At 51.4% G+C, this 23,909-nt stretch overlaps 2 protein-coding genes across 2 annotated transcripts; one reads left to right on the top strand and one right to left on the bottom strand.

Annotated features, from left to right (window-relative positions):
• Nucleotides 1–254: 254 nt before the first annotated feature.
• On the bottom strand, nucleotides 255–2,367 carry NAA38 (N-alpha-acetyltransferase 38, NatC auxiliary subunit). Its single transcript, XM_083185660.1, has 3 exons — nucleotides 2,226–2,367; nucleotides 597–768; nucleotides 255–517 (listed from the first exon to the last, which is right to left on the bottom strand). The coding sequence occupies exons 1-3, from the start codon at nucleotides 2,268–2,270 to the stop codon at nucleotides 405–407; spliced, it is 330 nt and encodes a 109-aa protein (XP_083041786.1). The 5' UTR covers nucleotides 2,271–2,367; the 3' UTR covers nucleotides 255–404.
• Nucleotides 2,368–2,374: 7 nt separating this feature from the next.
• Nucleotides 2,375–10,001, top strand: CYB5D1 (cytochrome b5 domain containing 1). Its single transcript, XM_083185659.1, has 4 exons — nucleotides 2,375–2,597; nucleotides 3,468–3,544; nucleotides 6,827–7,045; nucleotides 9,484–10,001. Exons 1-4 carry the CDS (start codon nucleotides 2,453–2,455, stop codon nucleotides 9,712–9,714), a joined length of 672 nt encoding a protein of 223 aa, XP_083041785.1. The 5' UTR covers nucleotides 2,375–2,452; the 3' UTR covers nucleotides 9,715–10,001.
• Nucleotides 10,002–23,909: the final 13,908 nt, after the last annotated feature.

The following is a 23,909-nucleotide window of genomic DNA, read 5'->3' as shown; positions in this document are numbered from 1 at the left end:
GTCACACATCGCTCCAGTTCTCAGTGTACGCAGCAGTCACACATCACTCCAGTTTTCAGTGTACGCAGCAGTCACACATTACTCCAGTTTTCAGTGTACACTGCAGTTTAGCATTGGACTATATTGTGTATTTTGCATTCTCCCCCAGGCAGAACACACTGGTTTTTCCTGCTGCAAACTGCGCCCAGATCACATAAATCCTCCCCTCCCCCACCAAAGCCAGATGACAATGAGGAGGAATGCACGAGGATCGCCAGGCAATAAAAAATAATTTAATCTGTTAGGAAGAGTAGAAAGACGGATATACACTGTACACAAATGTCATGTGATAGCCGACACCGCTTCCGGCAGATATTTATATACCTGCACGACGCAGTAACGCCCGCCAGCCTCCGCACTGGTAATCACAGGTACTGGGGGGAGGTGACGCTCTCCAGCTCCACCTGTATAGACACAATGTGATGGCCAGGGACCATGGCCAGACCCAGGACTCGAGGCTCTCTGATGGGGAAGGAGTCTGCGGAAGGGGGAGAAAGAGTTATCCCAGGACACGGCTGGCACCGCGCGTTCTCTGTCAGCGTGCGGCAAGGTCTTACCTGAGGGCCGGAGGAATTCCTGCGCCGAGCCCAGAATGACATTGCAGTCTCTGTCTGCGCACAGGAAGCAGCCAATCAGCGAGCGCCCATCCGTCATTTCTATCCTCATGTTCCGGTTCAGGAGAGACTCCAGCTTGTGCCGTGCAGTGTCGCCCGCCTCTGCATCAGAGTCCTGGTGACAGACACATATGGTTATTCATCCTGTGTATACAGAGCCAAATACATGTCCTGCTACAGGGTGGTGGTGCGCTAATTATCCTGTGTATACAGCGCCAAATACATGTCCTGCTACAGGGTGGTGGTGCGCTAATTATCCTGTGTATACAGCGCCAAATACATGTCCTGCTACAGGGTAGTGGTGCGCTAATTATCCTGTGTATACAGCGCCAAATACATGTCCTGCTACAGGGTGGTGGTGCGCTAATTATCCTGTGTATACAGCGCCAAATACATGTCCTGCTACAGGGTGGTGGTGCGCTAATTATGCTGTGTATACAGCACCGAACACCTGTCCTGCTACAGGGTGGTGGTGCGCTATTCATCCTGTGTATACAGCGCACAGCACTGGACACCTCTCCTGTTAACAGGGTGGTGGTGGCACTATTCATCCTGTGTATACAGTGCACAGCATCGAACACCTGTCCTGTTACAGGGTGGTGGTATTCATCCTGTGTATACAGCACACAGCACCGAACACCTGTCCTGTTACAGGGTGGTGGTGGCGCTAATTATCCTGTGTATACAGCGCACAGCACCGAATACCTGTCCTGTTACAGGGTGGTGGTGCGCTAATTATCCTGTGAATACAGCGCACAGCACCGGACACCTCTCCTGTTAACAGGGTGGTGGTGGCACTATTCATCCTGTGTATACAGCGCACAGCACCGGACACCTCTCCTGTTACAGGGTGGTGGTGGTGCTATTCATCCTGTGTATACAGCGCACAGCACCGAATACCTGTCGTGTTGCAGGGTGGTGGTGCGCTAATTATCCTGTGAATACAGCGCACAGCACCGGACACCTCTCCTGTTACAGGGTGGTGGTGGTGCTATTCATCCTGTGTATACAGCGCACAGCACAGAATACCTGTCGTGTTGCAGGGTGGTGGTGCGCTAATTATCCTGTGAATGCAGCGCACAGCACCGGACACCTCTCCTGTTAACAGGGTGGTGGTGGCACTATTCATCCTGTGTATACAGCGCACAGCACCGGACACCTCTCCTGTTACAGGGTGGTGGTGGCACTATTCATCCTGAGTATACAGCGCACAGCACTGAACACCTGTCCTGTCACAAGGTGGTGGTGGGTTACATGATTATACACGCTTATAATGCACCCCCCAATAAGAGTGACACTGAGACCCCTCCAACAAAAATAGGGGTGACACTCAAACCTACTCCCTCCCCAGTATTGGGGTGACACTGAGAATTACCCCCTCCTCCCCAATAATGGGGTTGACACCGAGAACTACCCCCTCCCCAATAATGGGTGTGACACATAGAACCACCCCATCCCTAATAATGGGGCTGACACCGAGAACTAGCCCCACCCCCAATAATGGGGGTGACACCAGAACTGCCCCCTCCCCCAATAATGAGGGTGACACCCGGGACAGGTTCGGACACTCACCCCGGCGGGAGGGCTGCAACCGTTCTCCTCCAGCACAGCCGCCATCACACCGAAAAGCCGCACTGCACGCTGGGACTTTGCAACGATTTCAGAAAGCGGAAACGACGTCAGGTGGAACGCGGAAGCACTGTGTTCCACGGGGCGGAAGTCAGCGTGTGAGGGCGGAAGTCAGCGTGTGAGGGCGGAAGTGGCGCTGAGCGCGTCCCGTTGCCCGGGTAACGCCGCAGATGCTGCAGACAGTCGGCATGTCTCCTGGCCGAGTTCTGTACTACACCCCCCGGGAGGTGTCCGTGCACTGCACCCCGACAGACCTGTGGGTGTCCTACCTGGGCCGGGTGTACGACCTCACCCGACTGGCGGCAGAGCACCGAGGTGACCCCGAGCTCCTGCCCGTGTGTCCACTCTCCCTGTACCCGCTCCTGACTCTCCATGTTCAATATATCCCCCTCTGTCCCTCTGCCCCACATCCCCCGTACCCCCCCCCCCCCCCACGTCCCTCTGCCCCATGTATCCCCCCACGTCCCTCTGGCCCATGTATCTTCCACACGTCCCTCTGCCCCATTTATCCCTCCCACGTCCCTTTGCCCCATGTATTCCTCCATGTCCCTCTGCCCCATGTATCTCCCACACGTCCCTCTGCCCCATGTATCCCCCCCACGGCCCTCTGCCCCACATCCACCCATGTCCCTCTGACCTACTCCCCCCCCCCCCCCCCCCATGTCACTCTGCCCATGTATCTTAATTTGCCCAATTTAACTCTGTGTCCCTCTGCCCCATGCACCTCTGTGCTCGGTGTATCTCTGCCTCTTGTACCTCCTGTGTCCATCTGCTAAATGTATCTCTGTTCCTCCCAAGTCCCTCTGCCCCCCATGTAGCCCGGTGTCCCCCTTGTCCTCTGCTGACCTGTGTGCCAGTCTGTGTCCCTCTCTGCACTGAGCCAGGATTTCCCATAATCCCAGTTATTACAGGGATCCGCTTGGTTTGGGCTGTCTGTGATTGACATGTTCCCCTTCCACTGAATACATTGCTTTATCCTTCTGGCCATCTTCTGTGCACAGCATCCGTGCTTTATATCATCTGGCAGAATTGTGTACAGTTGTGTCCCCAGCAAGACCAGATGTGGGGTGATGCATTATAGTGCAGCTTATGTCCTATACGTAGACCGGTCTGTGTGTCGCAGTCACTGTCTGGGCACAACGTTACTTTATCACTGACTCCCATCTCCATCTTCTTCTCCGACAGGTGACATTTTATTGAAGCCGATCATCGCGGCTGCGGGGAAGGACATCAGTCACTGGTTTAATCCCAAGACTCGGGACGTAAGTGTCTAATGGGAGGACAATGCTATTGGTCACAGCGTACCAGAGGGTCTATCGCCACCTAAGATGGTGGAGGCAGCCATTTTGCTGTATGTATAGGCCGTGTTCTAACACCAGTACAGGACCGGGTACACTGACAGCGATGCCTCCACACGATGAGTAATAGTTACTGATAAATATCTATTTTATAGGGTGATGTCTCCCATGTCTGTCCTGCGCTGTGGGTGATGTGTCCCATGTCTGTCCTGCACTGTGGGTGATGTGCCCCATGTCTGTCCTGCGCTGCGGGTGATGTGTCCCATGTCTGTCCTGCACTGTGGGTAGGGTGACCAACTCATCCCTTTAATCCGGGACACATATTAATTACACAGGTTCTGTGGCTGCTTTCACCTGGTTCTAAACTGCCACAGAACCTGTGTAATTAATATGTGTCCTGGATTAAAGGGATGAGTTGGTCACCCTAACTGTGGGTGATGTGTCCCATGTCTCTGCGGGTGATGTGCCCCATGTCTGTCCTGCGCTGCGGGTGATGTGCCCCATGTCCGTCCTGCGCTGCGGGTGATGTGCCCCATGTCCGTCCTGCGCTGCGGGTGATGTGCCCCATGTCCGTCCTGCGCTGTGGGTGATGTTTCCCATGTCTGTCCTGCGCTGCGGGTGATGTGCCCCATGTCTGTCCTGCACTGCGGGTGATGTGCCCCATGTCCGTCCTGTGCTGCGGGTGATGTGCCCCATGTCTGTCCTGCGCTGCGGGTGATGTGCCCCATGTCCGTCCTGCGCTGCGGGTGATGTGCCCCATGTCTGTCCTGCGCTGCGGGTGATGTGCCCCATGTCTGTCCTGCGCTGCGGGTGATGTGCCCCATGTCTGTCCTGCGCTGCGGGTGATGTGCCCCATGTCCGTCCTGCGCTGCTGGTGATGTGCCCCATGTGTGTCCTGCGCTGCGGGTGATGTGCCCCATGTCTGTCCTGCGCTGCGGGTGATGTGCCCCATGTCCGTCCTGCGCTGTGGGTGATGTTTCCCATGTCTGTCCTGCGCTGCGGGTGATGTGCCCCATGTCTGTCCTGCGCTGCGGGTGATGTGCCCCATGTCTGTCCTGCGCTGCGGGTGATGTGCCCCATGTCTGTCCTGCGCTGCGGGTGATGTGTCCCATGTCTGTCCTGCGCTGCGGGTGATGTGTCCCATGTCTGTCCTGCGCTGCCGGTGATGTGCCCCATGTCTGTCCTGCACTGTGGGTGATATTCCCCATGTCTGTCCTGCGCTGCGGGTGATGTGCCCCATGTCTGTCCTGCGCTGCGGGTGATGTGTCCCATGTCTGTCCTGCGCTGCGGGTGATGTGTCCCATGTCTGTCCTGCGCTGCGGGTGATGTGCCCCATGTCTGCCCTGCGCTGCAGGTGATGTGTCCCATGTCTGTCCTGCGCTGCGGGTGATGTGTCCCATGTCTGTCCTGCGCTGCGGATGATGTGCCCCATGTCCGTCCTGCGCTGTGGGTGATGTGCCCCATGTCTGTCCTGCGCTGCGGGTGATGTGTCCCATGTCCGTCCTGCGCTGTGGGTGATGTGCCCCATGTCTGCCCTGCGCTGCAGGTGATGTGTCCCATGTCCGTCCTGCGCTGTGGGTGATGTGCCCCATGTCTGTCCTGCGCTGCGGGTGATATTCCCCATGTCTGTCCTGCGCTGCGGGTGATGTGCCCCATGTCTGTCCTGCGCTGCGGATGATGTGTCCCATGTCTGTCCTGCGCTGCGGGTGATGTGTCCCATGTCCGTCCTGCGCTGCGGGTGATGTGCCCCATGTCTGTCCTGCGCTGCGGGTGATGTGCCCCATGTCTGTCCTGCGCTGCGGGTGATGTGTCCCATGTCTGTCCTGCGCTGCGGGTGATGTGTCCCATGTCTGTCCTGCGCTGCGGGTGATGTGCCCCGTGTCTGTCCTGCGCTGCGGGTGATGTGCCCCATGTCTGTCCTGCGCTGCGGGTGATGTGCCCCATGTCTGTCCTGCGCTGCGGGTGATGTGCCCCATGTCCGTCCTGCGCTGTGGGTGATGTGTCCCATGTCTGTCCTGCGCTGTGGGTGATGTGTCCCATGTCTGTCCTGCGCTGCGGGTGATGTGTCCCATGTCTGTCCTGCGCTGCGGGTGATGTGCCCCATGTCCGTCCTGCGCTGCGGGTGATGTGTCCCATGTCTGTCCTGCGCTGCGGGTGATGTGCCCCATGTCTGTCCTGCGCTGCGGGTGATGTGCCCCATGTCTGTCCTGCGCTGCGGGTGATGTGCCCCATGTCTGTCCTGCGCTGCGGGTGTATTGCATCTCAGAGGTTCTCAGCATAATGATGGCCATTATTATGGGCTTGTCCACCGCCTATTGGACAAGTCCCTAACACTACTCTGGGACAGGTCCGGTGCAGGGGACCCACAGGTCAGCCCAGCAGAGCTGCTCCATGGCACCACATTGGTGTGATAGTAAAGGGATATAATGGAAATTATATGTGATAAGACTTACATAAGTAAGAGGTAATAATAAATGTGGAGGGTGCTACATATATACTACAGTAAACAAACTAAAGGGGTGATGGAAAGTGTACGATATGATGCCATGGAGCAGCCCAGCAACAGCAGCCCATAGAGCCCTGCGCCCCAAACACAGTCCTACAGACTAACACTCAGCATATATGTATAGTAGGATAGTGCCAAGCTGAGTGTTCAGGACGTACAGGTATAAATCTATAATACCCCTTTCACACCAGAAAATACAAGGACATTCCCCAGTTGGCCCCTTTCACACCGGGCTAGTCCCTGCATTTTCTGGTGTGTGAAGGAGGCAGGAGGAGACTGTCAGGAGGCGAGGAGGAGGCGGATAGGCAGCGGGATGGCGACGATTACTAACCCCGGTTGCTGGTCCTCAATGTGGGCCGGGGATCCACACAGGCGGCGGGTGCAGATGACAGGTCAGACGGCGGTTGCAGATGACGCAGCTCTCCGGCGGCAGTGAGGGCTTCGGAGAGCTGCGTCATCTTCATCCGCCGCCTGTCCTGTCATTTGCGCCCGCCGCCTGTGTGGATACCCGGCCTGACAGCACACCGAGGACCGGCAATGCGGGTAAGTACCCCCTAGCCCTTTCACACCGGCCAGGTCTCTGCACTTTTCACACCATCACTTGTCGCAGGTTTTTCCCGTGCCCAAACCGGTGTGAAAGGGCTATTGGTAACAAATCATTTTTGGGGACTATTTTGTCTCGTTCCGCTCTGTAACGCCTCTCTGCCTCTTGAGGACTCACATTGTCTCTTTGTCCACAGATTAAGACTTACATCGATCCACAGACCGGCTGCCTGCGATACTACACACCTCAGGGGCAATTCATTCATGTGCCCCCCTCGTTACCCAGTTCGGACTGGGACACTGACTTTGGGCGCCCCTGGTGGCGGGACCCTTCCTATGAGATTGGGACCTTATCTTCCAAAACCAGGATCATCCGTATCATTAATACCCTAACATCCCAGGAGCATACGCTGGAGGTAACGTGGTGACGCAGATAGAAGGGGCTATGAGCCCGCCCCTCCCCCTGCAGGGTGACACAGACAGAAGGGAGCTATGAGCCTGCCCCTCCCCCTGCAGGGTGACAGACAGAAGGGAGCTATGAGCCCGCCCCTCCCCCTGCAGGGTGACACAGACAGAAGGCAGCTATGAGCCTGCCCCTCCCTCTGCAGGGTGACAGACAGAAGGGAGCTATGAGCCCGCCCCTCCCCCTGCAGGGTGACAGACAGAAGGGAGCTATGAGCCCGCCCCTCCCCCTGCAGGGTGTCACAGACAGAAGGGAGCTATGAGCCTGCCCCTCCCCCTGCAGGGTGACACAGACAGAAGGGAGCTATGAGCCTGCCCCTCCCCCTGCAGGGTGAAACAGACAGAAGGAAGCTATGAGCCTGCCCCTCCCCCTGCAGGGTGATACAGACAGAAGGGAGCTATGAGCCTGCCCCTCCCCCTGCAGGGTGACACAGACAGAAGGAAGCTATGAGCCTGCTCCTCCCCCTGCAGGGTGACACAGAGAGAAGGAAGCTATGAGCCTGCCCCTCCCCCTGCAGGGTGACGCAGACAGAAGGAAGCTATGAGCCTGCTCCTCCCCCTGCAGGGTGACGCAGACAGAAGGAAGCTATGAGCCTGCCCCTCCCTCCCCCTGCAGGGTGACACAGACAGAAGGAAGCTATGAGCCTGCCCCTCCCTCCCCCTGCAGGGTGACGCAGACAGAAGGGAGCTGTGAGCCTGCCCCTCCCCCTGCAGGGTGACACAGACAGAAGGGAGCTATGAGACTGCCCCTCCCCCTGCAGGGTGACACAGACAGAAGGGAGCTGTGAGCCCGCCCCTCCACCAGCAGGGTGACACAGACAGAAGGGCGCTATGAGCCTGCCCCTCTCCCTGCAGGGTGACACAGACAGAAGGGAGCTATGAGCCTGCCCTTCCCCCTGCAGGGTGATATACACAGGGATCAGGCAGTCTAGCCCCTCCCCCTGCAGGGTGATATACTCAGGGATCAGGCAGTCTAGCCCCTCCCCCTGCAGGGTGATATACACAGGGATCAGGCAGTCTAGCCCCTCCCCCTGCAGGGTGATATACACAGGGATCAGGCAGTCTATCCCCTCCCCCTGCAGGGTGATAGACACAGGGATCAGGCAGTCTAGCCCCTCCCCCTGCAGGGTGATATACACAGGGATCAGGCAGTCTAGCCCCTCCCCCTGCAGGGTGATACACACAGGGATCAGGCAGTCTAGCCCCTCCCCCTGCAGGGTGATACACACAGGGATCAGGCAGTCTATCCCCTCCCCCTGCAGGGTGATACACACAGGGATCAGGCAGTCTAGCCCCTCCCCCTGCAGGGTGATACACACAGGGATCAGGCAGTCTATCCCCTCCCCCTGCAGGGTGATACACACAGGGATCAGGCAGTCTAGCCCCTCCCCCTGCAGGGTGATATACACAGGGATCAGGCAGTCTATCCCCTCCCCCTGCAGGGTGATATACTCAGGGATCAGGCAGTCTATCCCCTCCCCCTGCAGGGTGATATACACAGGGATCAGGCAGGCTAGCCCCTCCCCCTGCAGGGTGATATACACAGGGATCAGGCAGTCTATCCCCTCCCCCTGCAGGGTGATATACACAGGGATCAGGCAGTCTATCCCCTCCCCCTGCAGGGTGATATACTCAGGGATCAGGCAGGCTAGCCCCTCCCCCTGCAGGGTGATATACACAGGGATCAGGCAGGCTAGCCCCTCCCCCTGCAGGGTGATATACACAGGGATCAGGCAGTCTATCCCCTCCCCCTGCAGGGTGATATACACAGGGATCAGGCAGTCTATCCCCTCCCCCTGCAGGGTGATATACTCAGGGATCAGGCAGTCTAGCCCCTCCCCCTGCAGGGTGATATACACAGGGATCAGGCAGTCTATCCCCTCCCCCTGCAGGGTGATATACACAGGGATCAGGCAGTCTATCCCCTCCCCCTGCAGGGTGATATACACAGGGATCAGGCAGTCTAGCCCCTCCCCCTGCAGGGTGATATACTCAGGGATCAGGCAGTCTATCCCCTCCCCCTGCAGGGTGATATACACAGGGATCAGGCAGTCTAGCCCCTCCCCCTGCAGGGTGATATACTCAGGGATCAGGCAGTCTAGCCCCTCCCCCTGCAGGGTGATATACACAGGGATCAGGCAGTCTATCCCCCCCCCCCCCTGCAGGGTGATATACACAGGGATCAGGCAGTCTATCCCCTCCCCCTGCAGGGTGATATACACAGGGATCAGGCAGTCTATCCCCTCCCCCTGCAGGGTGATATACACAGGGATCAGGCAGTCTAGCCCCTCCCCCTGCAGGGTGATATACTCAGGGATCAGGCAGTCTATCCCCTCCCCCTGCAGGGTGATATACACAGGGATCAGGCAGTCTATATTTGTGTGTCTTACAGGTGTGTTCGGAGGAGACTCTCTGGGAAATCCTGGATCGGTACCAGCCATACAATGCACATGCAGCCAGCTACACCTGGAAATACTGCGGGGTTCCCCTGAACATGGACCTGACGCTGGAGGAGAATGGGGTGCGGGATGAAGATGAGGAATTGGATGAGCTGAAGATGGACTCGGACCTGTACACAGCCAGCATACACCTGTACTTCAATGATGATCTGACAGAGATGTAGAGGAAGCAGCCATCACACCACATAGTGCCAGCAGGAGAGTGACGTGGCCAGAACCCACAGTACTTCATTGTAGTCTTACCCTTGTCATGTGCATAGAAGCCAATCCCGCCATCCTAGTGCGAGAGCCAATCACAGAGCAGAGCAGCCGCCATTTTGTAGTAGTCTTGTTGTTTCTCTCTACCATGTTGCCAGTAAATCTCACTGTCCTTCTGTGCAGAGGGGGTGTTGTGTGCCATCTTGTCACAGGCCTAATATGCGGATTCTGCAATAAATGTACTAGTATAATATATGGTGGTCATGTGATGTCAGCTCCGCCCCCGATCAGCCTGATTGTATCGCAGCCGCTGAATAAGTCCTGGGCTACGCACACACTGCACACACTGGGGAATCATTACAGGGTGATACACACAGGGATCAGGCAGTCTAGCCCCTCCCCCTGCAGGGTGATACACACAGGGATCAGGCAGTCTATCCCCTCCCCCTGCAGGGTGATACACACAGGGATCAGGCAGTCTAGCCCCTCCCCCTGCAGGGTGATATACACAGGGATCAGGCAGTCTATCCCCTCCCCCTGCAGGGTGATATACTCAGGGATCAGGCAGTCTATCCCCTCCCCCTGCAGGGTGATATACACAGGGATCAGGCAGGCTAGCCCCTCCCCCTGCAGGGTGATATACACAGGGATCAGGCAGTCTATCCCCTCCCCCTGCAGGGTGATATACACAGGGATCAGGCAGTCTATCCCCTCCCCCTGCAGGGTGATATACTCAGGGATCAGGCAGGCTAGCCCCTCCCCCTGCAGGGTGATATACACAGGGATCAGGCAGGCTAGCCCCTCCCCCTGCAGGGTGATATACACAGGGATCAGGCAGTCTATCCCCTCCCCCTGCAGGGTGATATACACAGGGATCAGGCAGTCTATCCCCTCCCCCTGCAGGGTGATATACACAGGGATCAGGCAGTCTAGCCCCTCCCCCTGCAGGGTGATATACTCAGGGATCAGGCAGTCTATCCCCTCCCCCTGCAGGGTGATATACACAGGGATCAGGCAGTCTATATTTGTGTGTCTTACAGGTGTGTTCGGAGGAGACTCTCTGGGAAATCCTGGATCGGTACCAGCCATACAATGCACATGCAGCCAGCTACACCTGGAAATACTGCGGGGTTCCCCTGAACATGGACCTGACGCTGGAGGAGAATGGGGTGCGGGATGAAGATGAGGAATTGGATGAGCTGAAGATGGACTCGGACCTGTACACAGCCAGCATACACCTGTACTTCAATGATGATCTGACAGAGATGTAGAGGAAGCAGCCATCACACCACATAGTGCCAGCAGGAGAGTGACGTGGCCAGAACCCACAGTACTTCATTGTAGTCTTACCCTTGTCATGTGCATAGAAGCCAATCCCGCCATCCTAGTGCGAGAGCCAATCACAGAGCAGAGCAGCCGCCATTTTGTAGTAGTCTTGTTGTTTCTCTCTACCATGTTGCCAGTAAATCTCACTGTCCTTCTGTGCAGAGGGGGTGTTGTGTGCCATCTTGTCACAGGCCTAATATGCGGATTCTGCAATAAATGTACTAGTATAATATATGGTGGTCATGTGATGTCAGCTCCGCCCCCGATCAGCCTGATTGTATCGCAGCCGCTGAATAAGTCCTGGGCTACGCACACACTGCACACACTGGGGAATCATTACATGGTGCGGGGCTGTTATCTGGGAGTGTCAGGGATAATGCAGGCGTGTCCAGGTGTATGAGGGGAAGTCATGTGACGTCAACTTAGCCCCCGATCAGCCTGATTCTATCACAGCCACTGCGTAAGTCCTGGGCTACGCACACACTGGGGAATCATTACATGGTGAGCGGCTGTTATCTGGGAGTGTCCGGTAATACGCAGGTGTGGCCAGGTGTGTGAGGGGAAGTCATGTGACATTAGCTCCGCCCCCGATCAGCCTGATTCTATCACAGCCGCTGAGTAAGTCCTGGGCTACACACACACTGCACACACTGGGGAATCATTATATGGTGAGCGGCTGTTATCTGGGAGTGTCAGGTAATACGCAGGCGTGGCCAGGTGTATGAGGGGAAGTCATGTGACGTCAGCTCCGCCCCTGATCAGCCTGATTCTATCGCAGCCGGCGAGTAAGTCCTGGGCTACACACACACATTCGAAGATGAGCAGGTTGCGAATGGATTTTTAGGCGAATACCCGATCCGGCTAATTTTTTCACAAGCCGTGCTAAGCCATTCCAAGAGCGCGATTTCCCTCTGGGGATAATAAAATCAAGTGCTGATAATAGAAACAGACAAATGAGGGGGAACAGAGAACTGGAGTAAGAGGGGGAGAACAAGAGAGCGCAGTGAGAGAGTATGAGGACCGCCAGAATAACAGCCTAGGATAACAGCTATAGGGATGCAATGTGAAGAGACAGATAGTGAAAAGAGAGAAAGATCTCAGTTTGGTACTTATGTAATATCTGGGCTCCCGTTTTTCTTATGAGACCGTGTCCCCTCGCGGGGCTCGCTGCGCTCGCCACACTATATAAAATCAACTCCATGCGTAGTTGGATAGTAGGGGTATGAAAAAATGGGGTGCATTTAACATGGGAGCCCAGATAATACATAAGTACCCTCAGTTTAACTGGTCCTAATGGTATGTATAATGGCTCAATGTGCAAAGTAATGAACGAAAGAGTCAAATTACAGCTGCTTCTAAAACCAGAGGTACAGTATACCCCTTTCAAATCACAAAAATAACCCAGGCCGATCCCTTGTTTCTGGGTCCACTCAGGTCTCTGATTGATCTTAAAGGGCCTTTTGGCTTTTCACAGGTCCAGCAACCCGGCATTCTGACCCAGGTTAAAAGAAGGATTCATCCCGGGTTGCTGTGCAGTGTATATGGGTGACCCAGGTCTCTTTCACACTATGGAGGAGGCAGTGCTTAGAGATGGAGTCAACTCCAGACACTGCTTCCTCACCCGCCCCCGATGACGTGCCGCCATTCCACCCCGCTCTCAGACACTAAAGTCCTATATATTTAGAGTCCCAAGTGTCGTAAAATACGGGTAGTGGTGTTGGCCTTCACTGCTCGATACGTTCTTCCATGCCTTTAAGTCAGTGGTTCCCAAACTTTCTTGAACAGGGTGCCCTAGAATATCAGCATTTGGTCAAGGCACCCCTAGTCAAAAAGTTTCTTATGGATAAATTAAAAAAAAAAGTCAATTGTGCTTAATTGTCACCCTCAGATTCAATTATGTAGTGGGGAAGATCACTGTGGTTCCAAGTGCCCATACATTTTGGGCAGGGGGTTATTTTGGTTCACTCTTTCTGACAAATTCCTTCTTAGATGGACAAAACCATGTGCACTGCAGGTGGGGCAGATGTTACTTGCGCAGAGAGAGTTAGATTTGGGTGAGTTCTTACTTCAAAGTGATAAAATGTAAAAATAAAGCAGTCAGTATTTACCCTGCACAGAAACACAATAACTCACCCAAATCTAATTCTCTCTCCACAATTTACATCTGCCCCACCTGCAGTGCACATGGTTTTGTCCTTCTAAGGAGGAATTTGTCAGGAAGAATGAACCAAAATAACCCCCACAGTTTGGGAACCACTGCTTTAAGTGTTACAAGCCATAGGTGGACAATGCTAAGATAAGATGGTCAACTAGCCGGAACAGATAGACAGTTGGACTTCGAATGGGTCCACCAAGATGCATATCCTGCTCTGGGCCGTTCTTCTGGTTTCTCCAGGCAACTGGAAACCTCCCCTGAGTGTGCACTTGCCAATGTGAGTGAGCAGATTATTAATCAAATTAAGAACCAAATTTAGATGCTAAGAAACTTCCGCACGAACGAAACATATGGACGTTAATAGAAAAGGTCCCAAAGTCTTCATTACCTGTTCTCCTGCTCCACAAAGGCCGTACGACCTGGTTTAGCCTGTATTTGGAGGCTATAACATTTGGCCCTGTGGGCCTCATTCAGAGACACTAGACATATATATAGATGGTATTGGTTTTATTACATTACAAATTTGTAGACTTTACCCAGCAGGTACATTGCAGAAAGTAAATGATGGGGGCGGGGAAATGAGAATTCTGGGACATTAGAATAAAACACCAACTGTTCATCCCAAGCTGTTCCCTTCCACTTTGCCCTCTCGCTGGCGCTGCCTTGAAATCAGCGATTCTCTGGTACATATTTGATGGAAGGGACTGAAAAGCAAGCTGTTTCTGTAGTGCCTGGTGCACACAATGACACGCGGAATGCTTCATTATACAAATCCATCATTTATTCATTTGCGGAATTAAACTGGGTATCTAGGTACGGTACCCCCCTCAGTACGTGGTTTTATCTTTAATAACTTGGTCCATACAGGGAGAGGGGCAGTAAGGAATCAACATCTACTCCAGGAGCCTTGAGTATCCAGCTTTCACCGCAAGGACGGCCTCGCCGATGTGTACTACAGCCCGAATGCATGTGTAGTTTATCGCTAATCGGAGTGAATTCTCGGCCGTGTGATCGGGAGCGAATAACCCCCCAATAACCGTTCTGAAGACCTATCCGAGTACCGCATGAGGGTATAGAGTTTTGGTAACATCCCTTTCCCTACAGTCAAGTGTTAGACAGCTCATAGAGGGGCAGATGTATTAAGCCTTAACAAGAGATAAATGCGAGAGTGATAAGTGATCAGCCGCCGCATGTTCTCTTCTCTTGCTGAGTTCTCAGAACATTCCCAGCAATGCTCAGTTCAGTCTGCACCTATGCTTACGCTACAGTCATTCTGGGTGAGACTGTGCACTGCTGATTGAGCACCTGAGAGACTCCAGTCTGATGCTCAGACCGTTGGAAGCCCTTGCCTGCTAGCTGTAGTTCAGTGTTCTCTGTCTAAACATTCATTGAAGTTCCTGAGTTTGTTCCTGGAATTACAGTTACCTTCTGATCTGCTATCCAATCAGGACAAGGCAGGGGGTTTAAATATCCTGCTCAAGGAATTGGAAATTGCCTTGAGCAACGTCGCTGATCAGACCTTGTTTGCCTGAACCAGTATTTCTCCACCATAGTGGTCTGGAGCCACTACACTCCAATCCACTTACTATCCACTCTGAGCATGTGCCATCCCATTGCTACCTGACATCTGTCCCGGCGGTTGTTCGCTCCTGTTGGCTTTCATAAGCCATACCTGATCCAACCATAGCCACCAGCTATCCAGCGCTATCTAGATTCAGCCACTGCCCGGCTATCCAGCGCTATCTAGATTCAGCCACCGCCCGGCTATCCAGCGTTATCTAGATTCAGCCACTGCCCGGCTATCCAGCGCTATCTAGATTCAGCCACTGCCCGGCTATCCAGCGTTATCTAGATTCAGCCACAGCCCGGCTATCCAGCACTATCTAGATTCAGCCACTGCCCGGCTATCCAGCACTATCTAGATTCAGCCACTGCCCAGCTATCCAGCGCTATCTAGATTCAGCCACTGCCCGGCTATCCAGCGTTATCTAGATTCAGCCACAGCCCGGCTATCCAGCACTATCTAGATTCAGCCACTGCCCAGCTATCCAATGCTATCTAGATTCAGCCACCACCCAGCTATCCAGCGCTATCTAGATTCAGCCACCGCCCGGCTATCCAGCGCTATCTAGATTCAGCCACTGCCCGGCTATCCAGCGCTATCTAGATTCAGCCACTGCCCGGCTATCCAGCACTATCTAGATTCAGCCACCGCCCGGCTATCCAGCGCTATCTAGATTCAGCCACTGCCCGGCTATCCAGCGCTATCTAGATTCAGCCACTGCCCAGCTGGCCAATGCTATCTAGATTCAGCCACAGCCCGGCTATCCAGCACTATCTAGATTCAGCCACCGCCCGGCTATCCAGCGCTATCTAGATTCAGCCACTGCCCAGCTGGCCAATGCTATCTAGATTCAGCCACAGCCCGGCTATCCAGCGCTATCTAGATTCAGCCACCACCCAGCTATCCAGCGTTATCTAGATTCAGCCACCGCTCGGCTATCCAGCGTTATCTAGATTCAGCCACCGCTCGGCTATCCAGCGCTATCTAGATTCCACCTCAGTATTATTCTAGCATCCCCGGATTCTGCCTTTGGTATTATTTCAACAATCTCTGGATCCTGTACTGTGAACTGTTTTGATTCCCAGAGACTAAAGTTACCAGTCACCTCATCGGCCATATTGTGGTCTATCGGTGGGTACTCCTGGCAGAGGGCCGCAACCTGCTCTTCAGACACAGCTAAGCCCAACCCCCATTGTGGGGCTCCTGGTAAGAACCGCTGGGTAACTATACTCGCCCCTATGTCCAGGGGTTCTGCCAATGCCACGATAGCTGGTGTATGCGCAAGCATCATATCCATTCACAGTCCACTTCACTCTAACCAACCCGGGTCTAATCCAGTTATTTCTGTCACTCGCTGCACATTTTACCAGTTCCCTGTGTGTTAGATCCGTCCACAGGTGACAACAATCCATATCATGATCTCAGATTGTCCTAAGGCCCCCATACACCTCGCAGAGAGAGAAGTCGCATAGGAATTCCCTTGAGTTTTGGGCGGTGGATATGTTGCATGCAAACCCATTCTCCGTTGCCAGGAGGATGCCTGTGTCAGAGCAGGTCCAATCTCTGACTCCGATCTGATGCACATGGGAACGCTTACACATCCACACGGCCACACGGAGGGAAAAAATCATTTGAAGGTCGCTCAACGTCGAATGATATTTCCACCCCTTGGTATGAAAAGCAAGTCTATACTTTCAGATGGCCGCTTTCCGGCAAATTGGGGGTGGGCGCTGAGGTCATATGACGTCAGCCACCCGCCCGAAGATGCAGGTGCCCTGAAGACGCAGCATTTCTATGGCGAGCCCATAATATGCTGGCCGGCTCCCTGCGCCCGCCCATCGGGGAAGTATGAAGGCGTACGCTACGTGGGTTTGCACATGCTCATGTTTGCGCATGTGCAAAACCCCGACATCGGCTGGGGAGAAAATGCGGACCGCACCGCATAGGTCTGACTCGCAATAATTTCCGGGTAGTTGGATTCACCTATACGGCCATTTCTGCTATTCACACTGAGGTCACAGACTGCGATGTACTGGGAGCTGATTTTGTGAAATGTGTGATTTTTTTCCGCAAGAGTCTGAGAGTTTGCAAAGAAATAGCTCAGAATACGAGCGTCCGGTAAAGAGTCGGATCCAGATGTTTTGACCATGTTAAACCATTGCCTTTTACACTACTGCAAAAGCCTGGGTTTTTTTCATCCAGGACACCGGTCAGCGGTAGTGTAAGAGGGGTTAACCTGTGTGCCTTTACATGGGACTTCTACCCAGGTCCTGACCAGGTTAGAACACGGGCAGGACCTGTGTAAAGGGCAGTGTAAACAGGGACGCCGAGTCATCCGACCTGGCTCCCGTTTACACCAATGGGGGAGCCCAACCTCCTGACCGCAGCATCCTCTGTTCAGTATGGAGGTTGGGCGGGGGGGGGGGGTGCATACAGCCTCCACTGCTGTCTGCTGTGCTGTGCAGACAGCAGCGGAGGCAGGGAGGAGGTGATTAGATGCCTGAGTACGGCAGCAGCAGCTTACTTTGGTGCTGAGCTTGCCTCCAGCATGGCGATCCGGGCCTGGATGCATTCAAGTGTACAAGCAGCTTTTGCTGATTACAATGATCTGCCTATATTCTGTGTGTACTTGCAACTGTATCTGCACAAACCCATCGTAACTGAATCACCATCAAAGTATTTTTTACACTGGGCACAAGGCATAATCGGCCTAACTGTGCGGGCTGACAGCACATGAGGAACTGCAAAGGAAATAAAAAAATAATAATAATAAAGACTTGTAATGGAGAATAGGTACTTGTTTCCTAGCATGGCGCCCCTGATTTTGATCGAAGTGCATCTCATTGCATCGCATGCAAAATAGCAGCATGCGATGCGATTCGATTTTTAATTGTACAAGCACCCTGATGGGTGCATACAATGTTAAATGCACCCCCATTGTCAACGCCACCCCCACTATCAACGCCAACCCAAAGCATGGCGAGCGCAGCGAGGGGCGGCGGTACGCGTCCTCCTACCTTTTCATACCCCCACTATCCACGCCGGATAGTGACTTTAGATAGTGTGGCGAGCGGACATGGATTACTTTACATGTATTCCGCGTGCGCTCGCCACGCTTCGGGCTCGGTGGCTCGCCACACTATATAAAATCAACTCCACGACGACGTGGATAGTGGGGGTATGAAAAGGTCGGAGGACGCATACCGCCACCCCCATCAGGGTGCTTGTACAATTAAAAATTGCTGGCATGCGATGCTATGCGATATTTCATTGTACAAGCACTCCTGTTAATTTAACGGGAACATCGCATCGCACGCATCGCATACCACTAAATACGGTATGCGATGGGCGCCATGCTAAGAAACAAGTACCGGAGAATACATAAAACCAAAACTCTTTTGGAACACCTATCAATGCCTGTCCATTAAAAATCATACTAACCGACATAAAAATGACTACACAGTAACACGTCAGCATGGATTATTAAATCCATTTTCTTGGGCCCTTTTATTTTTAAAAACTACTGCACAAAACAGTTTAAACATCCCCCCAAACTGCCCCAATTTTCGTGGGCCACTCTTGTTTTTTGGGATTGTCCCACATACCACCCGGGGCCGGCAGTGTCCTGTGGTGGTGGTGGGGTCAGTTGGGAATCTTCCCTGCCTGCGGCTGATCTCTGCTGAGCAGACCAGCAGGGAATAGACGGGGCTTGGCATGCGACAGCTGCATCCATGCTAGGCCACACCCCCTTTGACAGGGGTCATGCCCCCTTTTCGGGCTTATGTGTGGCTCCTCCACGCAAGAGTCCCAATCTAGAATATTAAAATGTTGGGAGGTGTGACTTACAGTAGGCTGTAGCCAAATAGTCACTAATGTGGTTGGGGAAGTCTTTTTATACACTGGATACTGTATGAAATAAAGTATTAATATTTAACAGTACAGATGGTCTATTTTATAGGCTGTTTCAAACATTTAAATAAGATAAATGGTCAGGAACATCATAATAAATAAATACACAAACATAATAGAACCAGTACTGCACTTTCTAAGCTCACAATCTCCCACTTTATGGTAAGACTCCTGTCTCTTCAATCTAGCAGCTACTCGCTGGTCCATTGCGATGTTTGAGGGCTCAGATCAGAAGACCAGAAGAAGCTGGTACACTGGGCATGTGCAGCAGCTCCGCTCGGTCCCTTACGCTGCATGATGTGGTGGCAGCTCTTCTGATCATATTATATACCAGTGCTATTATGTCATAATTTAAGGCACTTGCCAAGAGGAGAGGGGGCTTCCGGGCAACCAGAACCTCGTCCCCTTGCGTTTGCCTTACTCTTTAAAAGCATATTTTTCATGATGCATTACACTGTAAAAAATAATCTTTACATAATGTACAAATGGCCTTCCCATCACAAGAAAAGTCATTTGTGTGTCCAAATCCACATATAGCACAATACATAGATTGTCACAGTTGAAAGGGAACATTGTTCCATTTACAGGACGAGTTGGAGTGGCTGAATGGTCCGTACACTATACATGCACTCCTGGGAGCACATCAGGAGTAGGGGTGTATTTTTTCAATCCCAGGATATGGGATTGAAAAAAAAAAATCACGTGACTCCCGGGATTTGCCTCCCTAATTTTAAAAAATGCCCCCCCCCACAAACAGGCCGCCCCGCATATACTCACATGGGGCCTTATTTTGGTTCACTCTTTCTGACAAAATCCTTCTTAGATGGACAAAACCATGTGCACTGCAGGGGGGGCAGATGTAACATGTGCAGAGAGAATTAGATTTGGGTGAGTAATTTTGTTTCTGTGCAGGGAAAATACTGGCTGCTTTATTTTTACACTTCAATATAGATCTCACTTTGAAATAAAACCCCACCCAAATCTAACTCTCTCTGCACATTTTGCATATGCTCCCCTGCAGTGCACATGGTTTTGTCCATCTAAGAAGGATTTTGTCAGAAAGAGTGAACCAAAATAAGGCCCATGGTGCGGCTTAGAGCTAGATTGCGGGCACAGAGGCCATTCGGCGGTGCAGCGGGGTACCGTGAGCAGGGGTGCGGACGAACGGCGACAGATCAGCGGTGTTCCGTGAGTGGCGCCGACCGGTGATGCAGTGGGGTTCCGGTCCAGAAGCGGCAGCCTGCGCAGCATTACTTCTGACCACGTCACGCTGCGCCGAGCTGTACACCTGGAGCAGCCGGGTAGCACCTAAGCGGGTGCTAAGGCGCTGCCAGACATTAGACCCTAAATCCTGTGATTGGAAACTCCAATCCCTATATTCAAATCTCTGCAATTTTGGGGCCAAATCCCAGGATCGTCAGGGCCACCCTAATCGGGAGGAATCGTCTGCTTGAACTCCTACTTGAACTCTGTTTAGTGGTCTGGTGCATCTCGTAGTCTTCCTGTCCTGTGACACTCGTGGCACTCCTTAGCCATCTTCACCCTCAGCACACATTTGATATCCCCCAGATCATTTCTTCACATTCCTGTGGTCCCAACAGCAAGAGCTAACTGTGTATACTGTGTCCAGGATAGTCCTCCACATGGCCTGTTCCCGGGAAGGTGTCCTGCATGCCTGAGCACCCAGCAGGTGTGGATAAACCTGCACCATGGCATGGACCTTGATAAGAAACCCAACCTTATAAAACACCTCTCCAAGCTACACACCATGCTCACTTACTCTGTAACAAACCACCACCTCCTCTTCTTCACAAAAATGCCTACCACCTTTCAAAAGTCAAAATGGAGGACAGGGGTTTATATAGGTAGAGGGTGTGATGCTTTAATCATGTTCATTTTGATTGTGTCAATGGGTGACTTTCTCTCATAATGTGCTGCACTAAAAAAAAAAGAATTCTGTTTGGTCAAGAACCAATTAAAAATACAATTGGACACTTCCTGGTCTAAACACCAAGTCTAGATGTGATTTGCACGCAATAACATTGGCTGAGTTCTGTGAAAAAATGGGACATTATAACGTCCAACTTTATACGACTAATTCTCACAAACATTGCCATTAAAGGTATGAAGAGGTTTCATTGTGAGCAAGCTTGGAATTTTAACCTACTTTATTCTTCTTGTAAGGAGGACCTCGGAAAGAACGATGGTCATCATTTGCAGAATTCTTAATTCCATCTTCTTACAAGTAAATTCATGTCTATCAACCTGCATGGCAGAAGTCAGCTATTGTCAATGACCCAAAAGACCCTGGGTCATCTTTACATTTACTTCTTACTTCTGCCACTTGCTCAGAGAAAAGGGACTTAGCCATGCTTCTGCTGAAGAGTCCAACACCAAAGACAAAAACCTAAACAGAGACAAGTACAAAGTCTTGCCAATATCTTCTGATACAAGTGGAAAATATTGTAGATCTCTCCCATACAGCCAAGGAACAAGTAAGCAAGTTGCCAAACCTAACTTGAAAACTAGTGACATTGTGCTCATCAGAAAATGCTAATCACAATGCAACGACTGACCTACCAGATTTATCACCAAAACATTCCCATGCCAAAGATGAGAAGGTCTGTAAGGTTGATGTAAAAGTTACGCATGAAGGGAGAGACTAAGGGGCCCATGTATTATGGATTGCATATTCAATGCGATGTGGATGGAATCTTGACGCCCAGGATCGCATTGCAATATGTAGCAGATACGGGGTGGGTGGGTGGGGGGGGTTTGGACACGACTCAGCACCTGACCCAGACTCCACTCTACTAATCCAACAAACCTGGTTGATCAGCACCTGCACACCCCCTCCCTCCTTCTTCCTCGGTACCCCGTAGCATGGTACTGATTTCAATTGCAATAATCCAGCCTTTCAGTAATTTATATATATTTCACTGCAAAGATTCTGACCCATTCCTACATACTGTATATTTCCAAAGACTAAAAAAAACAAATCAGACCCATATAATACATTTGCCACAATTTTTACAGATTGCATAGATAATACTTCTGTTTGCGAATATAATAATAAAAAAAACCCCTGTTTTATTCATGTTTTATAATGTATATGGATTCAATCAGAAATAATTATCGTTTCTGCGTCTTTGAAGTTTAGGATTTGTGCCAAAGATCAAAATTAGTTTTTTTTTACTCCTGCGTATGTCGCATAAGTGGGAATATGCAACATGGAGATGAAGGGGAATAAAAAGCACTTACACTCCCTAATCTAACCCCACCCAACGGAATATGTCTGTGTAATCAGACTTAGAACACTTTGTGATTAGAACTGCAGTGACTGAGATATTACTGTGATTTGACAATTTTTTTTTTTTTTTTAATGATCATTCCCGATTCGGTAGTAGAACTGTAGGTCAATAGAAGAATTTTAAGAATGTCATCTTGGATATAAATCAAAAAAATATGTTTTTTTATCCCCCCTCTTTTACATGGTTTTATTCATTCTGAGACAGCCATCTAGCTTTTGCATTGAGAGTTAAATCTTAATGCAAGTCTGATGTCAGACTGAGCATGACTGCTGAACACCCCAGCCCCCTCCCTCACCTCACAAAAGAAATATATATTTATTGTCTTTCTTCTCTTAGCTAGGAAAAAAAAAATCAACAAATGAGAAAGATGGTGCAGGAAGCCATCTTTTATTTCTCTTCATGTCTACATTTTATCGCAGGAACAAAGACAAGATAATATTATAAATCAGGTTCACTAAGAATGTTTTTGCACATAAATGAAAGAAAAATGACAAAAAAAAAAATGTGAAAGGAGGAAATTAAATTTATGCTGGAGATTGTAACTAGCTAAATGCTGGCATTCTCCTGTTAGTCTGTGAAAAAAAAATTCCCTTGAATGTTAGATGGCTTTCTCTCCTCGTCCTTAACCTCGGTTGACAGAGACAAGTGAACCTCTCCCACTCAACATGATCTCTTCACCTACATGTCTTAACCGGGTCTTAGGTGATAATATGTCCTGCTCTCGATGTCCTGTGTGAATTCATCTATTTTATATTGTGACAGTCCCTATAGACTGGCTTGTCATCTATAAACCTCATCCTAACACAGGAGGCAATTATCTTCTCCAGTACATGAACTGACTAGGACTGGGGTCAATTTATATTACAGAAAGCCAATGAATGGGTTAACCTCGATGTTGACCATTGGTTGACCTAGATGATGATCCCCACTCTACTACTCACCAGAACAGAGGTGGGGTCAGGGCTTTGCGGGTTGTGTTGGGGCTAGGCTCCGTGTCCCAGCACCAAGAAGCGGAAAAAAAAAGTGGGAGAATTTTGTCATCGATGGTAGAGAATCATTGGATCTCCACCGTCTATGACAAAACCATTGATGGTCAGTGGCCATCCCTAAATTAGATGCAATGGGAGCTATTCAATTTGCATAATGTGCCCTATCTTTCGTCTTAAATGAGCTCACCATCCCCGGGGATAGCAAGTGTTCGCAGAATAATTTTGGGCTTCCTCTCTTGCGTAAAAAGGAATTGGAGGTCCTATGGTATCAGTACGGGACTAAGTCAGATGGGTTAGAGGTGGTAACACTGCTGCCTCCTAGGAAAAGTGATATTTATGTATGGTAATGCGGCAGGAGGCGCCTATTACAAGCAGACTCCTTCTGCTGCAGTAGGGATCCGACGTGTAACCTGGAATGCAGCATCAGATCACTGGAGTCGTCATTGGGGGGCTTGCAGGAACAATGGCGGCTCCGCAAGCCACCTGCTTATGCAGAGGCCAGCTAATCTTCATCCTACGATGGAGATCCTTGGCCTGTTCCCTCCTACCTTCACCGAACAGGTCCTGCACACAGTACTGATAATCGCAAAAATTTCTACAAATATTCCTATACAATAACTTTTTCTTACTATTGCTAATCACGCAAAAGATAAATAGTGGAAAACTGGAGCATAAAGCATCAATTGTTTTCGATGTCAACAAGTTATTCTCATGGGCAGCGAGGAGGGACACCAAGAAAGAGGGAGGGGGGGGGGGGGGGGTTGTTCCATTACTGATACATTAGTAAAGGAACACAGCATGTAAATGACTATTTCATCCAAATTTCTTCTTTGCAATTGATTTTTAATGCATTGTATGGAACTTTTAGAAAAAAACTGGGCAAGAAAGAAGTATGCAGTGTCCATGG

Source organism: Crinia signifera, chromosome 4, assembly GCF_055691185.1.
Source record: "Crinia signifera chromosome 4, ASM5569118v1, whole genome shotgun sequence".
Classification (NCBI taxonomy): domain Eukaryota; kingdom Metazoa; phylum Chordata; class Amphibia; order Anura; family Myobatrachidae; genus Crinia; species Crinia signifera.
The sequence above is the reverse complement of the archived record's forward strand: the minus strand, read 5'-3'. Positions and strand labels throughout refer to the sequence as shown.

Excerpts from the sequence above, each read along its gene's own strand:
- NAA38 (XM_083185660.1), bottom strand. The coding sequence starts at position 2,270 with ATGGCGGCTGTGCTGGAGGAGAACGGTTGCAGCCCTCCCGCCGGG. Across the intron at positions 769-2,225 it reads GTTGCAGCCCTCCCGCCGGG|GACTCTGATGCAGAGGCGGG; the intron begins GTGAGTGTCCGA and ends GTCTGTCACCAG. Across the intron at positions 518-596 it reads GGAATTCCTCCGGCCCTCAG|ACTCCTTCCCCATCAGAGAG; the intron begins GTAAGACCTTGC and ends CCCCTTCCGCAG.
- CYB5D1 (XM_083185659.1), top strand. The coding sequence starts at position 2,453 with ATGCTGCAGACAGTCGGCATGTCTCCTGGCCGAGTTCTGTACTACACC. Across the intron at positions 2,598-3,467 it reads ACTGGCGGCAGAGCACCGAG|GTGACATTTTATTGAAGCCG; the intron begins GTGACCCCGAGC and ends CTTCTCCGACAG. Across the intron at positions 3,545-6,826 it reads TTAATCCCAAGACTCGGGAC|ATTAAGACTTACATCGATCC; the intron begins GTAAGTGTCTAA and ends CTTTGTCCACAG.